This window comes from Podarcis gaigeae, assembly GCF_964106915.1.
Source record: "Podarcis gaigeae genome assembly, chromosome: 13".
Lineage (NCBI taxonomy): Eukaryota > Metazoa > Chordata > Lepidosauria > Squamata > Lacertidae > Podarcis > Podarcis gaigeae.
This window is the reverse complement of record NC_139689.1, coordinates 47,485,102-47,502,617: the sequence shown is the minus strand read 5'-3', so window position 1 is coordinate 47,502,617 and position 17,516 is coordinate 47,485,102. Positions and strand designations below refer to the sequence as shown.

General features: G+C 47.5%; 1 protein-coding gene and 1 long non-coding RNA gene across 6 annotated transcripts in view; one reads left to right on the top strand and one right to left on the bottom strand.

Moving 5' to 3' along the window:
* The window catches only part of PARM1 (prostate androgen-regulated mucin-like protein 1), a 41,371-nt gene extending 31,652 nt beyond the window's left edge, over window positions 1-9,719 (bottom strand). Inside the window, exons 1-2 of one of the 3 annotated variants that reach the window (XM_083709830.1) lie at window positions 9,206-9,719; window positions 5,825-6,249 (exon numbers count right to left, since the gene is read on the bottom strand). In XM_083709830.1, coding sequence (XP_083565956.1) covers window positions 5,825-5,882 — 58 coding nt within the window. In that variant the 5' untranslated portion in view covers window positions 5,883-6,249; window positions 9,206-9,719. Of the gene's footprint in view, window positions 1-5,824; window positions 6,370-9,205 lie in introns of those variants that run through there. The other 2 variants (XM_083709828.1, XM_083709829.1) reach the window with 2 other exon arrangements.
* Window positions 9,720-15,006: 5,287 nt separating this feature from the next.
* LOC310830263 lies at window positions 15,007-17,122 on the top strand. 3 transcript variants are annotated; one of them, XR_014557510.1, is made up of 3 exons: window positions 15,007-15,089; window positions 15,814-15,875; window positions 16,602-17,122. It is a non-coding gene; the product is annotated as an uncharacterized lncRNA (long non-coding RNA). The 3 variants fall into 3 exon arrangements; XR_014557511.1 differs by lacking the exon at window positions 15,007-15,089 and adding an exon at window positions 15,097-15,484; XR_014557512.1 differs by lacking the exons at window positions 15,007-15,089; window positions 16,602-17,122 and adding an exon at window positions 15,097-15,484 and having other exon boundaries at window positions 15,814-15,994.
* The last annotated feature ends 394 nt before the right edge of the window (window positions 17,123-17,516 follow it).

Here is a 17,516-nt window from a genome sequence, read left to right as displayed (position 1 = left end):
AAGGTCCACAAAAAACAACACTTTGGAGGTCCCGAGCCTCAAGGAGGTTAGATTGGTTTCAACTAGGGTCAGGGCCTTTTCAGTACTGGCCCCGACTTGGTGGAACACTCTGTCACAAGACACCAGGGCCCTGCGGGACTTGACATCTTTCCGCAGGGCTTGCAAGACAGAGCTGTTCCGCCTGGCCTTTGGTTTGGACTCCGTCTGACCCTTTTGTTTCCCTCCCCTTATGGTCTTGATTTATCAGGTACATTAAAATGAGGCTGCATTTTAAATTGCATTTTAACCTGTATTTTAAATTGGTCCCCCTCCTCTATTTTTCCCCTATTACCGGTATGTTTTTACTGTGATTTTATTAGTGTTAGCCGCCCTGAGCCCGGCTCTGGCCGGGGAGGGCAGGGTATAAATAAAAAAATATTATTATTATTATTATTAATCCAGGAATATGCAGGGTTCGAACCTGCAACCTTGGCATTATCAGCACCACACTCTAACCAACTGAGCTATCCAGGCTGACATAGCTGAATTCACTTAGGTCGAATAACACTGAAGGTGCAACCGTTTTACTGCACACTTTGTCAGGTGCATGAAAAGTTATCAAATGGATGGAGGGCTGCGTGTCGAGATTCCTGCCTTCTAGGGGGTTGGACTAGATGACCCTCGGGGCAGGGGGGGTCCCTTCCAACCCTACAATTCTGTCCTTCATCAGCAGGTGTCTATACATACATCATGGTAACAAGAAAAAAAGGAACCGGATCTCTGACAAAGCCTAAATGCAATACAGTGGACGCTCGGGTTGCGAACGTTCGCAATCCGCAATGCTGCGTCTGTGCACACGCAGGTTGCGATTTGGCGCTTCTGCGCATGCGCAAAGCACGATTTAGTGCTTCTGTGCATGCGCCGAAACCCGGAAGTAACCTGTTCTGGTACTTCCTGGTTCAGTGTGTTGTGTAACCCGAAAATGGGCACCCCACAGCATCTGTAACCCGAATTATAACTGTATAAGGACAGAGTGATCCACTCACAGCAGTTGATTATCTGAGAGGAAGATTTGACAAAGTGCCATATGGGCTTGTACTGTCAGGAACTGTGCTCTGAAGCAAAGCACGTGGTTCGAGTGAGCTTGCAAAATACTTTGTGACAGTGGAAGCTGCTGGATACCTTTCATTAAGCTGGGCCTGTCCCAAGACTGGCTTAAAAGTCCCGGGTCCCCAGGTTGTTTTGTACAACAATAAATACTGCAGGAACAAAGGAAAGGGCAAATTATCGCAAATTATGTCAACAAGCAGAAAAGGCTTTCTGTTTCCAGGCAACCACAAAACCATGCAACAACAAGCATCAGAATGGGGAGACGCCGCCTGCCACCGCTGTCGAAAAGATCCAGAAAGCGGGCACTGGGAAAACGAAAAGCACAGCTTTGATGGTGCTGCCTTGGAGACAGCTTGCAGCCCCAAACAAGTTCAGCGACTTGCTTTGAGCAAGCTGCTTGCGACTGACTGTGTTTAGCTAAATTGTAGAGTGTGAGGAAGACTGTACAGTGCAAGTACGGCCCTCTTGACAGCAGGAACATGGTTAACCTGGGGGAACGTAGCAGGAAAACCAATGAAGTGGAATATTGTGGGGATAAAAGGTAAAGGACCATTAGGTCCAGTCGTGGCCAACTCTGGCGTTGTGGCGCTCATCTCGCTTTATTGGCCGAGGGAGCCGGCGTACAGCTTCCGGGTCATGTGGCCAGCATGACTAAGCCGCTTCTGGCAAACCAGAGCAGCGCACGGAAACACTGTTTACCTTCCTGCTGGAGTGGTACCTATTTATCTACTTGCACTTTGACGTGCTTTCGAACTGCTAGTTTGGCAGGAGCAGGGACCGAGCAACGGAAGCTCACCCCATCGCGGGGATTTGAACAGCCGACCCTCTGATCAGCAAGTCCTAGGCTCTGTGGTTTAACCCACAGCGCCACCCACGTCCTATTGTGGGGAAGGTCCAGTATAAATCCACTTGCTGGCATCACAGGAGACAATGGAGTGTGCCTCCGAGGGTGAAGCCAAACTGCTGCATTAGCGGCACTGAAATGACCTCCCCGGGGCGCTGGTCTGGTCAGTGTGTCTGGAGGTCCTGGGCTGCCGAGATGACAAGACCCAGCCACCCCTTATCCTTTCTGATGTGGTTCAAAGGAAAGCAGAGCAAGACATTTGGCACCAGCTTGGCTGCGGGAGTTGCCAAAATCCCTTCTTTTACACATCTGTTAAAGATCCCAGCCTTGCCTCTCTCTGACGCTGTGGCAGTTCTGTCAACCAGTCAGCAAGGCGTCATCCCTCTCCCAAGCTCCCTTCAAGAACAAAATCTTGTACAGAGTTACTCTGTAAAGGTAATTCTCCGAATCGTATGTTGAACATTTTGACCTTCTGCTGTAACACTGGCTGCTTTCAATTATTTACTGGGTGTTGTAGGTCGGCCAATACATCTATCTGCTCTTTCTTAAGGGGAAAAAACATCTCATGGTTGCGTACTTTGCACTGTGACAGTCACCTTCGGTGAGCAATGGAATTTTACTATTTTTGGACCCTGGAGGCAAATTGCTTTGGTGACGGCAACTGACCTGATAAACTGCGCGAAACTTCCAATACAAAGTGAACCATTCTTTTAGTACTGCTTGGGAGAAACTCCATTTCTGGGGCTGGCTGGCCTGAACCATTCCAGTACAGTGGTACCTTGGTTGTTGAATGGCTTGGCTCCTGAACAAATCAGCTCACGAATGCCGCAAACCCGGAAGTGAGTGTTCCAGTTTGCGAACGTTTTTCGGAAGCCAATGTCCAACTGACTGCAGGAAGCTTCTGCAGACAATCAGAAGTCACACCTTGGTTTTCGAATGGTTCTGGGAGTTGAACGGGCTCCCGGAATGGATTAGGATTGATAACCAAGGTACCACTGTAAAGGTAAAGGGTAAAGGGTCCCCTGACCATTAGGTCCAGTCGTAACCGACTCTGGGGTTGCAGCGCTCATGGCCGAGGGAGCTTCTGGGTCATGTGGCCAGCATAACTTAGCCGCTTCTGGCGAACCAGAGCAGCGCACGGAAACGGCGTTTACCTTCCCGCCAGAGCGATACCTATTTATCTACTTGCACTTTGACGTGCTTTTGAACTGCTAGGTTGGCAGGAGCAGGGACCGAGCAACGGGAGCTCACCCTGTCGCGGGGATTTGAACCGCCACCTTCTGATCAGCAAGCCCGAGGCTCTGTGGTTTAACTCACAGCGCCACCCGGCCAATTTTGACCTCTCTTGAGTTTTCCTGTGACTTGAAGAACCCCAGCCTGTGGCAGCCAAGCTGCTTCCCTTTAAAGTTGCATGCTTCAAAGAAGCACAGAAAAGCCCAATAATATGGTACTGAGAGCTTGAAGTCAGCTTTGTTGACTCAAAAGCTAGTTCCACTGAGTTCAGTGTAATGTATCCTCAGGTAAGTGCGTATAGGACTGCAGTCTTCACCCCATCTTTTAAAGCAAATCTCCAACCCTTATGGAGCAGTGTGCTTGGAAGTATGCAGGCAACACCTGCTGAAATCTCAGAAGTCCAAGGAGTTTCTGATTTTTTTTTCCTGGTATTCGTGGGAGGCACTCCAATGTTTGGGGGTTTAGTTTTCCATCCTTCATCAAGCTTTGCATGAGCCAAAAAAAATATGAAAAAGAAGAAGAAATGGTGAGGGGAAGCAGAAACAGATTTAGGCAAATCTATTCAATAGGCATAATCTATAGGTTATGGGACACAGGTGGCAGTGGGGTGCGGGTGGCGCTGTGGTCTAAACCACTGAGCCTAGGTCTTGCCGATTGGAAGGTTGGCGGTTCAAATCCCCGCAACGGGGTGAGCGCCCGTTGCTCAGTCCCAGCTCTTGCCAACCTAGCAGTTCGAAAGCACATCAAAGTGCAAGTAGATAAATAGGTACCGCTCCGGCGGGAAGGTAAATGGTGTTTCCATGAGCTGCTCTGGTTTCGCCAGAAGCAGCTTAGTCATGCTGGCCGCATGACCTGGAAAACTGTCTGCAGACAAGCGCCGGCTCCCTTGGCCAGTAAAGCGAGATGAGCGCCGCAACCCCAGAGTCGTTCGCAACTGGACTTAACTGTCAGGGGTCCTTTACTTTTACTTATAGGTTACAATTCAGCTTTCCCAGCATGGAATCTCTATGAAACAAAAAAAAGTGGTGGCGGAGCCAGGATGCCAAAGGGAATGGTGAACCCACCAAAAGGATTATCAAAGAAACTTGAAGAGAAATGGGACAACTTGGGTACAAACTTATTTTTTTACCTCATGGAATACAGTCTACACAGCTCTGTTTGTGCTGCTGTACTATGCCTGCCCTACGTGATGAAGAGTTGAATGTTGTTTGCCTACTATTTCTGGGTGATGTTGTGACTACTACTGTTAACCAGTTACGGAAATCTTGCAGTGCAATGCTAATATTTTATGTTAGGATTTACTCATGTTTTCCCAGAAGTACACTAAAAAGGGAGTTACAGACTCATAGAATGGTAGTCGTCTAGTCCACCCCCCTGCAATGATCTCCAAACTCTAAAATGTCATGATTCTAAAAGGGATTTATTTACAGTTATATGGTTTGCATAAGTATCTGGTATGTTGCTATGTTTAAAATAGCCTAATGAATATTTTGAAAACTGATCTGGGTTTAAGAAGGATAGGATATATGTAGCAACACAAGGAAAGAAGCTAACTGTGGCAGTGATCCATGTGTAAATGGAATAAACAGCAGCTAAGTGAGTTTGCCACCCAATTAATACTTGACGCGCAGCCAATGCTGGCTTTTCAACTAACACGCCAAAACAATAGGTGCATTTGCAAATATATGTTGGACGCAGTCACTTTAGATGTAGGCTTTTACAAAAGTTATGAAATAGCCCTCTGCTATTAATGACTGTCCCTCCAGCTGAACTTTTCACAGGTATTCTGTGACAGGTCACAGAAGGGAAAATTAGGGACTTGTTTTAACCCTTTGCTTCTTAGTTGCTATTCCATGACAAGGGAGCAGCCAGCTTAGCCATACCTACCTAATAGAGACGAAATAAACCCCCGTGTCCATTGCAATTTGCTGAGTAAAACTCTGGGCACGGTACAGTACGCTTTGCTATTCCTGCTCTCACTGCCGGCCTCACCAACAAGACAGCCACCTTTGCAACGCTTAAGTTTCGATTTTACACACCACCTCTCCTCTTTCTCCGCCAAATATTTGACGATAAGTAAGTGCCCCACCCTCCTCCGCGAGTACACGCGCGCACCCTCCTTCGAGGAACCCGGAGAGATGATGGGCCCGGCCACATTCTCTCCAAACCATCCCTTCAAATGCAAACCATCGGCTTCTAACTATTGCCCTGTTCACTGGCACCCCCTGGGGCTCCTTACTCGCAAGTAAGCACCCCCTGGTTTCAGCGTCCTATACTTTCAAGCGCAAGTGCTTAGGGACTGCAGCCCGATCGAACCCAAAACGCTGCGCTTGGAAATCTGGTCCTCGCGCTCTTTGGGGGAAGGAAAGGCGCGCGTAAAGAAATCTACATTTCCCCCGGGGACCTACCAGACGGCTTCTTCCACCCAGTTTATTTCTGGTCTCTGCCGCCCCCCTCGTGCGCTTCCAAGCCGGTACCAACGTCTCCCAAGAGCGCAGCGCTCCCCCTGCCTACCCAAGAAAGCGAGTCGCGTCGCCTTCTGCGCGCCTCTCTCCCTCCTAAGGAAAAGCGGGGTTAAGGACGGCAAGCCTGGTTTTTTGAAAAAGAGAGGGAAGGCTCGGAGCGCGCTGCTGACTTTCCAGCCCCCGCCGCGCTTACCTGCCGCCGTGACAGCCAGGAAGAAGGCGGCGAGCGCCCGGCCACCCCGGTGCGCCATGACGCGCGCCCTGTTGCGCACGGGGGGACCGCGGCGCCGGGAGAGTGGGGAGCTTTGGCGCCCCGCTTGGAGACGGCCTTGGCGGGCAGAGGAGCTGCTGCGATCCGGAGCCGGCGGCACTTCCTCCGGCTGCTCCGAGGAGCGCGCGTTTTCTCTCTCTCTCTCTCTCTCTCCTTTCCTTCCTCTCTGGTCCGGAGCTGCTGGTGCTGCAGTGCAACGCCTCCTCTCCTCCTGCTCCTCCTCCCTTCCCCGGGACTCGTCCGCTGACTTCTCGCCTCCCCTTTCGCCGCCTGCTGCAGCCGGCCCTCGCTCGGCCTCAGGGCGGCCCCTGCTGGGCGTTGCGCGCAGGCTTAAGCAGCGCGCTCGCCTATCGGAAGCCCCTTGGGAACCTGGAGAGGGGAAAGGAGACGCCGGGCCGAGAGGAGCAGAAGAACCATCTTCCCAAGGGGAAGGGCCTCCCGCTTTGCCCCCCACTGTCCCGGGACCTGACCACTGGATGGATGGATTCAGTTTCTATGCCGCTTTTCATTCAAATAAATGCCAAAGCGGCTTACAAACAATAGAATCCTAGAAATGTAGAGTTGGAAGGGTCCCTGAGGATCATCTATTCCAACCCCTTGCAATGCAGGAATTTGCAGCTGTTGTTTCTGCTGATAATAATTTAGTAATTATTTAGAATAATGGTTGAGGGGGATTTCTCTTTACTTATTATTTGCTGGTATTTTGAGAATTAATTTTATTGTGTATTATTATATTCTAAGGAATTGTTGAATATTATTTATTGTATAGAAGTTGTTTATTTTAAGTCATATTTTTTATTATTGACTTGCTTGTATTGGGACGGACTGTTATAAGATGTGTTCGATTTATTTTGTTGATTCTTCATCTTGTAAAACGCCTTGTGCATAAAGGTAAAGGACCCCTGACAGTTAAGTCCAGTCGCGAACGACTCTGGGGTTGCGGCGTTCATCTAGCTTTACAGGCCGAGGGAGCCGGTGTTTGTCCACTCTGCAGACAGTTTTTCCGGGTCATGTGGCCAGCATGACTAAGCCACTTCTGGTGAACCAGAGCAGCACACGGAAGCACTGTTCACCTTCCTGCCGCAGCGGTACCTATTTATCTACTTGCACTTTGACGTGCTTTCGAACAGCTAGGTTGGCAGGAGCAGGGACCGAGCAACGGGAGCTCACCCCATCACGGAGATTCGAACCACTGACCTTCTGATCGGCAAGCCCCAGGCTCTGTGGTTTAGACCACAGCGCCATAGCAATATGCAAATTATACAAATCACAAACCCTTCAACATTTCTCCGATGAAAATAGGGACATCTTAAAGGTAAGGGGACCCCTGACCATTAGGTCCAGTCTTAACCGACTCTGGGGTTGCGGCGCTCATCTCGCTTTATTGGCCGAGGGAGCCGGCGTACAGCTTCCGGGTCATGTGGCCAGCATGACTGCTTCTGGCAAACCAGAGCAGCGCACGGAAATGCCGTTTAGCTTCCCGCCAGAGCTATACCTATTTATCTGCTTGCACTTTGACGTGCTTTCGAACTACTAGGTTGGCAGGAGCTGGGACAGAGCAGCGGGAGCTCACCCCGTCGCGGAGATTCGAACCACCGACCTTCTGATTGGCAAGTCCTAGGCTCTGTGGTTTAACGCACAGCGCCAACCTGTGTCCCTTTTAGGGACATCTTATTCCATAATAATAATAGTAATTTATGCCCTGCCCATCTGATTGGGTTTCCCCATCCACTCCATTATGTGGCTTCCAACATAATTAAACATTTAGAAACTTCCCGTACTGGGCTGCCTTCAGATGTCTTCCAAAGGTTGTATAGTTACTCATCTCCTTGGCTCGGGGGTTGTATAACTTCTTCCCAACTCTACAATTCAAGTTACAAGAAAGGAGATGCCGACCAAACATTTTTTTTGGGGGGGGTAAACTTTCTGATAGTGAGAGCTGTTTGACAGTGGAACAGTCTCCCTCTGGAAGTTGTGGACTCTCCTTCCTTAGAGGTTTTGAGCAGAGGTTGGATGGTCATCTGTCATGGATGCTTTAACCTGAGATTTCTGCATGGAAAGGGATTGAACTAGATGACTCTTGGGTCCCTTCCTAATGCTCTAAAATACATACATTAAATAGATAAAGGTAAAGGGACTCCTGACCATTAGGTCCAGTCGTGACTGACTCTGGGGTTGTGGTGCTCATCTTGCTTTATTGGCCGAGGGAGCCGGCGTAGAGTTTCCGGGTCGTGTAGCCAGCATGACTAACCGCTTCTGGCGAACCAGAGCAGCACACAGAAACGCCATTTACCTTCCCGCCGGAGCGGTACCTATTTATCTACTTGCACTTTGATGTGCTTTTGAACTGCTAGGTTGGCAGGAGCAGGGACCAAGCTTGATAAAGGTGCTAGAATTGTAGGTCCATGAATGATAAATTACAGTTCACAGCAGGGGTCTGCTCTTGCTCAGAAAAAGGTCCTTTTTAAAAACACAACAGTAGTGTAAGAACCCATCGTGCAGCTTGTTCAGCTCACTGTTGGGCTGGTTATAGTCTGCTGAGATTGCTCCAAACCAGGGGTCAGCAACCTTTTTCAGCCATGGGCTGGTCAACCGTCCTTCAGACCATGTGGAGGGCCAGACTATATTTTGAAGGGGAAAAAAGGAACGAATTCCTATGCCCCACAAATAACCCAGAGATGCATTTTAAATAAAAGCATACATTCTACTCATGTAAAAATACGCTGATTCCCAGACTGTCTGCAGGCTGCATTTAGAAGGTGATTGGGCCGCATCCTGCCCCTGGGCCTTAGGTTACCTACCCCTGGTTCACAGGATTATTGGGAGGGGAAATATGTTTTAAATGTATGGTACAGATTCAGCTCATTCACCAAAATACTATGGTCTGCTCCTGGTATTGCTATGAATCGCAGCCTTGCCTGCTCCCAAAACACTGGGCACTTTTAAAATACGCAATTATCTGAACAAAAGCAACAGTGATCACAAGCGAATGTGGAATGTGGTTTCGTTTTGCAGTTTACAAAATCGTGACCGCAGTCCTGATTTGTGGAAACAAACGCCTCGGGATTCTAGAGGGGTGGCCCTATATTTATCTGTTGAAGGAAAAACAACAAAACCTTCCCGGTCACCTTTAAGACAGGCCACTTTATTATGGCATAAACTTTTATGGACCAAAGTGGGTAGACTGGGAAGTGGGGAGGTTTGTCAGCAGAGAGACCTAAAGGTCATGGAATGAAAGGCTCATATCGCTAAGCAGAGTTGAAATGAAGACAACAAGATTAGAACAGGATATAGAAACCTTACTTTGAGGTTATCGGTTGGTCTGCTTGCTTGTTTGGTGTATAGACCCACCACACAAACAAGATTATATATTTAGTTTTGCTTTTGAAAGCTGCTGCGTCATCTGTTTCGGAAAGCAAAGAACCCAAAATATCAGCTGCTCCTGTATCTAAAGTTAAGGCAGATAGGTTAAACAACCTTCTGTCTAAGTCTAAGCTGTGCTTTCTCAGAAACAAGTTTTGCTCACTTCCATGGGGAAGGTTAGCTTAAATAAATGCAGACCCACCGAGTTTCCCCGTTTTCCAGGGTCGGTCCTGGATTTGCAGAAGCTGTCCCAGTTTCTGATTTGATTCCGGAATGTCCTGCTTTTCCTTAGGACGTCCCTATTTTCATCGGACAAATGTTTGAAGCTATGGAGTTATCTGACCCCTGAGCCATCTGAAGGCAACCCTGTATATAGGAAAGTTTTTTAATGTTTAATTATGGTTTTATATATGTTGCAAGCTGCCCCACTCAGTAGGAAAAGCAAAGCCTGCAGGCCTTGTTTGTCTCTTCCTCAAGGGAAGCCTGCAAAAAGATGGCTGCCCCCGTAGTCAGGTTTGCAGTGTCTGTAGCTAATAATAATAAAAAATAAGAATAGGAATACTGACAGTGGCAGCGGGGTGAGGCAAAAGGGAGGAGGAACTGAGCAAAAACTGGAGAATACTTTAAAATGTGAGGAGGGAAGTTGAATTCTGCTCCCCTCCCTAAGATGGTTCATATAATTACACGAGCTTCCCTTCCAAAAAACCCCCTATTATATTATTATATTATTATAATATAGTTCCCCATAAAGGGAAAGTAATACAAAAAGGATTAATCCGTTTCCAGACTTTTAAAAACAACCCCTAAAACAGCAATTTAACTTGAATTTTACTATCTAACGAGACCATGGATCCATACAAGGAAAGAAATAAACAATGTACTGCAGTCACACAGTCGATCAGTAGCTGAACTGGGTTCCGCACAGTCACAAAAACACACAAAAAAGACGCAAAAACACAATTAATAGCAAAAACAGACAGAAATCAGCGTAGCACTCAGAACGGAAGTGTGGCACTCAAAATGGAGCACTTCCGGCTTCCGGAAAAAAAATCACAAACTGGAACACTGACTTCTGGGTTTGCAGCGTTCGGGTTCCAAGTTGTTTGAGTACCAAGGCATTTGAGAGCCAAGGTACCATTGTTCTGACATGTGACAAAGACACATGAGAGCAGAAGCAGCAGAGCAGGCTGGGAAGTGCTGGGACTTGATATGGAAGGGGGGGGCATGTCTTCTTCACCTTCTTCTTCGCTACAATATATCAATTTATTTCCAATTGTCAATGTCAAAAATCTATAAAATTCATAGAAAATCAATGTGCCAATTTGCTCAATTTCTCTAGGACTCCATCACCCCTCCCCTGTCCTCCATAGTCCCTCAAGCAAGGTGTCAAGACCCTAATCCTGTCAAATCACTCTGCCAAGCCTTTCCTCCAGGAAATGCCAGTACATGGACCATTGTCTTCTCATCACTGGTACTCAGGATGTGCTTATCTGCGCATATCTCCAGCTCTGCATATTCCCCCCTCCCTCCTCTATATGTTAATCCTGTGTAACCCAACCTCTTCTTAATGTATTCATAATGTAATCTGTGTAACCCAACCTCTCTTTAATGTATTCATGATGTAACTGGGATGTATTTTGCACTGTATTCTGGGACATGGAGGGAAGTTTCAAAAGTTCATGTCACCCCTTTCTCGCTGTTCAATCTCGCCTTGAACCTGTTGCGCAATAAACTTGGATCTTCTGCAGCTTGCTCCTGTCTCCGGCTGAGCTCATTTTCCTCCGCAGGGACCCGCGGACTTAGTCCGACGAGCTGGGTGGCAGAGCAACCTCGCACCCAGATTTTAGCCGTAACAGACTGCACAGTCATTTGGGCCTACTCAAGTTATTCAGGCCTAACTGCTAATTGTTGAGTCACTCTGACATGTGACATGGCAGCCATTTTGTCTGTGTGTTCTCAGTAAGATTTCAGTCAGAGTCCGTCTGCCTCAAGTTGTGAGCGGACTCAGTATGTCATCTCAGTCAAACTGATTGGAACCATGCTGTTTATGAAGAAGTTTATTTTAGCTCAGCAAAGCTTTTATTCAATTAAAAACTCTGCATTATTAATTTACGCTGCACGCCATGTTCTAGATCCTGTGGTCACTCAGCAAAGCCAAATGGTGGGAGACGCGGAGCAGACAAAAGGGAATGCTTGTTTGCAGAATTTGTACTGTTCAAACGGAAAGGGCTCAAACCATCGCAAGAAGTGTTGAAATTTTGGGAGTTTGGCTAGTTACAATGGAATGGTCTCGGTGGCGGGGTGCACATTTTTATTCTTATTTATTTATGGTAATTTGTCAAAATAAAATAAAAATTAAAAATTAAGGAAGAAGAAGAAGACAAAAAGACATGTTTCTGCACACAGCTCATGGTTGGACTGGAATTAAGCACCACAAAATACAGCTTTAAAATGAGATGGCCCAATCCAGCAGGCCTCTGTGTCCATTTTGAGCTTGCAAGCTCCTCTGAGTGGGTGATTTGTTCTCCTATACCAGGGGTCTGCAACATTTAAGACAAAAAGAGCCACTTGGACCCGTTTCCGAAGGGAAAAAAAACTGGGAGCCGCAAAACCGGGAAGGTGATGTCGGGACGGTGTGTGACTAACGCAGGCACTGCCCCCATGTGACGTCACAGCCAGTACAGCGCCTGCCACAGTGGGGAGTGTCGGGGCGCACAATGCGCCTCCTCCGCTCACTAGTATCCGCCCCGGAGCCGCGGCAAAGGTGCAAAAGAGCCACATGCGGCTCCGGAGCCGCGGGTTGCAGAGCCCTGTCCTATACCCTTGGTGTACTTCCACATAGGAGCTTATTGTGGACTCAGCGCTGCTGAGCAAGAGCCACTGGGCTCATTTTGTGGCGCACTGTGAATCGTAGTGTTTTCACCACCAAACATTGCAGAGGGCCTTCTCCCCCACGTTTGGCACCACTTTGGAGTGAATCGGACGCCGTCGGATTTTTGGCGGAATCTTAACCCAGGGCGCCCAGGGCTCCTTTTGTACGGTGCTGGGAAACGTAGTGTTTTCGCCGCCAAACGTTGCAGTAGAACCAGCTTCCCGTTCTTGGTTCCCAGGAAATTGGGGGAAAGCAGACTTCATGTTCCTCATCCCTTTTCTAAAAAGCATGTGTCTTCCCCTCTAAACAATCCTGGGAATTGTAGTTTGTGAAGGGTTCTGGGAATTGTAGGTCTATGAGAGGGAAGCACTTTAAATCATAGGATCACAGAATTGTAGAGTTGGGAGGGACCTCCGAGGGTCATCTAGACCAAACCCCTGCAATGTAGGAATTTCAGCTAAAGCATCCATGGCTGATGGCCATCCCACCTCTGCTGAAAAACCTCCAAGGAAGGAGAGTCTACCGCCTTCTGAGGGATTTCTTCCCACTGTCAAACAGCTCTTGCTGTCAGAAAGCTTTTCCTGAAGTTGAGTCGGAATCTCCTTTTTGTACCTTGAAACCATGGCTTCAGGTCCTGAACGAGAAAACAAGCTTCCTCCTTCTTCCTTGTGACGGCCCTTGAGATACTTAGAGGGCTGCATGGTGTGGCTCTCATATCCATGTCCTGAGGGACAGAGAGCAAAACATTTCTCTCTCCCCTTTCTCCAGCCCAGGCAGAATTTGAAGGGGTCAGTGCATCTGGCTGGTAAGGAGAGGGTCGGAGTTTGGAGCCCAGCCACGGCTGGCTGTGGGCAGGATCCTGGCATTGTCTGGGGTTGGACTGGATGATCCTTGGCATCCCTTCCAACTCTACCAACAGGCAGCTAAAGGAAGGGGCGGGGGAGCAAGATGCAGAATCAGGGGAGGCACAACCACACACCCCAACAGCACCCTCTGGCCTGACCCACCGTGGCCTCATCCCAGCACACTTTGACCCCCCTGATTTTATTTTTCTTAATTCAGCTGCCTGACAACCCAGCAGCCTGGCCCCTGTTTGCCAGCTGATGTCACAAAGTGCTGCTTTGCAAGCAAGCCTTATAGTGTCCTGCAAGAGGGATGCCTGTCAGATGACGGTGAGAGACTTGAGAGAAATGGATTCTGAAGGTAGGAGGCTCAGAGAAGATGAGTGGCATTATCATCATCATCGTCATCATCATCATTAGCGTCACCCATCACTGGTACATGTGGCTTGGCTTCTTGGCTTGACTTGTTGACAGCTGTAGATAGCTTGCCAGGTCCCTGCCTCTCAGCAGTGGATGGTGTGTACACAGCCTTTGTTTTTAAGGGAAATGCTTCTGAGTTTGATCAAACGAAATGTTGGCGATGTTACGCTGGCGTTTGTCACCTGTTTCGACCATGAAGAGTCTTGGGCTTCTTCAGTAAGTTCTCTCTTCGTTTGATCAAACTTACCTTTGTTGATATCTACAGGAGCCTGGCTAAAGGAACTTTAAAGACTGAATCTTCCTTTTGGACACAATTTGAATCAGTTTTCTATTTGTGGCTTCTGTAGTAGATCTTGTACCTTGTTCCCTCAATTTTTGGATTATTAATATAAGATTTAGAATGTAGAATGGTTTGGTAGTGTTTTGTGTGCCGCTTATGTGCTGCTTACTTAATACTGGGCTACTACGAGAATTGGCAGCACCCCTTCTCTTAAGTGGTGGACATACTATCAAAGGCTCATTGGCATGGATAGCCAAGGCCATCGCTACCAACAACACTCTTTGGAAAACAGGACAGTGGATGGGAAAGGCCTCCTTAGAGGACCGTACAGTAAACTGGGTACAAGGTACAGTGGTGCCTCGCAAGACGAAATTAATTCATTCTGCGAGTTGTTTCGTCTTGCGATTTTTCATCTTGCGGAGCGCGGATTCCCTGGGTATTAATGGTTGTAAGAAAAAGGAAACAAACTCGCAAGACGTTTTCGTCTTGCAAAGCAAGCCCATAGGGAAAATCGTCTTGCGAAGCAACTCAAAAAACGAAAAACCCTTTCGTCTTGCTCGTTTTTCGTCTTACGAGGCATTCGTCTTGCGAGGTACCACTGTAGTACAGATAGTCAGAATTGGCCCTTGGCTGCACATCTGATTAAACCTGTGGGGCCTGATTCTGCCAAGTGAAAGGAAAGCGGAAGGCTGCTTCTGTGGGGAAAGGGGTGGGCAGGGAGACAAAGAGCCCCCCCTTCTTCTTCTGCAAGGGGAATAACTAACAAAAAAGGAGCAAAACACAGAGTGAAATTTTCACATCTCCACAGTTGTTGTTGTTGTTTGAGTTTATTTATTGAATTATTTAAGCATGCAAAATAGGGCACGGATGTAAGGGTTGATGGGTCCAAGTAGGCGTGATGGAAGCAACAGTATTTGTTCTTTAAATGTGTCTGCCATATTTATATGTGCGTGTTATGTACTGAGTTGAATAGGATCCAAACTGCAACAGTCTGATTGGTCCTAGAACAATAGGATCCAAAATGCAGCAGTCTGATTGGTCCTAGAACAATAGGATTCAGAATGCAGCAGTCTGATTGGTCCTAGAACAATGCAGCAGTATGATTGGTCGGCAGGAACCACCCAATCATGCTCCAGATAGAAGTGAATCCACAACCTGATTGGCCTACAGGAGAATTCCGGAATTAGCCAATCACGTGCAGCCCATTGTGTAAATAATGTATATAAAGCAGAAACTTTGAGGGGACTTTCATTCATTCCTCCTCACCACTATGAGCTGAATAAAGAGCATGAAATCACTTTGCGACTCTGAGTATATTTCAGTGCGAAAGCCAGAATCAAGCAGCAATCCAACAGAATCAGAAAGCTAGCCACTATGGTCTGCATTGCTGACACACATCTAAAGAAGCAGGTAAGTTTTGGCACTTTTAAGTCAGTGGTTTTTATTCACACAGTGTTCCCAGTTGCGCCTCAGCTGTGTCATATCTATGGGAAACTGCCAAGAATAGACCCACATCCCATTCTGGTCTCCTTCGGGAGAAAGGGTGCAATATAAATTCAACAAATAAAATAATTATAAGTGAGTGTCCTGCTTGGGAACGTTCTTTGGAAGCCCAGCGTCCGACATGGCTTCCTTCTGAGTGCAGGAAGCTCCTGCAGCCAATCGGAAGCCGTCGCTTGCCCCCCCCTTCTAGAACCCACCACTCTCAACCGCCTCCCCCCCCAACATTCACACTTGCTTTAATAGCCTGAAAGGACCCTGAATCTTTCTACAGCTAGTATCCACTATGGCTGAGTTTCGCAAAGGTGGGAGCCTGGAAGCTACAATGCCCAGGATCCTTTTGGGGACATCATGTGCTTTAAACGCTCTTTAGATGCACTTTAAATCATAGGATTAAAGAATTGTAGAGAAAAATGAATGCTGATGGTAGATGACCCAGAGGAGATGAGTGGCATATTGTTGTTGTTATTGGCATCACCCATCACTGATGCATGTGGCTTGGTTCCCTGGTTTGCCTTGTCCACAGATGTTGATAGCTTGGCAGGTCCTCAGCTGTGGACCCCAGATGATATTTTCTGCTGTGAATTACTGGTTGGTAACTTCCTCTGTTTTTATTTTCCTTTCTGTCTCACAGGTTCTCAGAAAGGAAGGCCGCAACCGCTGCTCTGGCGCCGTGGGGAACGACTGGAAGTCGTGGTATGTTAATTCCATGGGGCATCCATTTCCCACATATTTATTTATTTTAATTTCTATACCGCTTTATATTTGTAATAAAAAACTCAAAGCGGTTTACAGCATAATAAAACATTAAAACATAGCTGGGCGATGTTCCTCCGGCCTCAGGAGGAGCCTCTTCAGTAGGGCTGGCTGATGGATCTGGGCTCCGCCCCCCAGGCCAGGTGGAAAGGGCCTTGCAGGGAGCGGCCTTCGCCCTCCCACCTGCCCCCTATGTCCCTCCGCTGGCTGGCCGCCCCCTGATGTGGCTGGGGGGAGAGACAATATGGAGGGCGATCTGCCCCAGAAGAAAATCTGCCCCAGGAGAAAATAATTGGAAAAGCTTGCAAATACCAGATAGCCTCATGATTTAAATACATAATGTGATGAAATAATATGTTTAATGCTGAATTGTAAAGAAAGAAAGATGTTAAGTGATTAAGTTAATTTTTTAAGAATATAGGTTTTGGAAAACTGTTAAAATGATATACATGGAAATTCAACCAGGGGATACAAGGAAGTCACTTAACAATATTACTAAGTTTGGTTTAAATACATTTGAGATTTATGTTTGTTTGTTTAAATTTTTTGGGGGGAAATTAATAAAACATTTTTTTTGGGGGGGGGGAAATAAAATCTTTGGGGAGGGCCTGTCCCCTAGAGCGGATGCCTATGGCAGGAGAGTAAAATGTCCTTCTTCCTTTGCAGGGCCGTGGTTTGGGAGCGCCAGTCAAGGCTAAAGCCACACAGCAGCCCAGCGGTGCCACGTCCCATACCAGCATCTGCAGGTATGCTGTGCCCTTCTGTGGCAGGGGTGGGGCAGTCTGAGGATGGCACGGCCGGTGCGCTCACACTGGGCTATTGACTCATAAGAAAAGGTTTTTGATAGAGGGTGAATTGAATGGGTGGAGGGTTGGAGGAGAGGCAGAAAGTGGAGCTCATTCGTCCGTGGCTAGGGGGCACGATCTGGATGGTTCTCCAGGGGCGCAAGATCACCCAGCTACGGCTCTGCGTATAGGGTGCCCTGGACATTTGAGAGCCCAAAGTTGGCCCTTGGTTCGGCACAGTTCCAGGTTGAAACCTGTGGAGACCTCTAGGCAGTCAAAATATCCCTGGGCTCCTCACAAATCATATCCTGATACATTTTTTATTTTACCAACCAACAGTATTTTATAGGCAAAACAAACAGTACTTCTTCTGATCCATTGTTTCCTGGCCCATGAGCTGGTGCCTGCTCCGTCCATTGGGTAATCTGGCTCTGGTGGGGAGTGCTTCTGTGGAGATCAATCCCAGAATTCTCCCCACCCCCCAGGTCATTCCTTCATTCAGACAAAAGAAAAAGTGGCTCTCCTTGCCTTCTTAGCCTATTTTTTCTCTAATTTGTGTATCCCATACAAATGTCCTTCTTGAGATTCTAGCCAAGCTCAACTGGTGGTCTCAGTTACCATAAAGGTAAAGGTAAAGGTACCATAAAGGTAAAGGCAAAAATCTGAGTTTTGGCAATTCACTAAAAAATGGTGCCAAACGCTTGCAAATGCTCCCCTGAAAGGTTTGGCTGTCGAAACAGAAGGTTTTTATCACAGGACAAGAAATCAGGCCTCAGAAAGTTAACCGGCGGAAAAA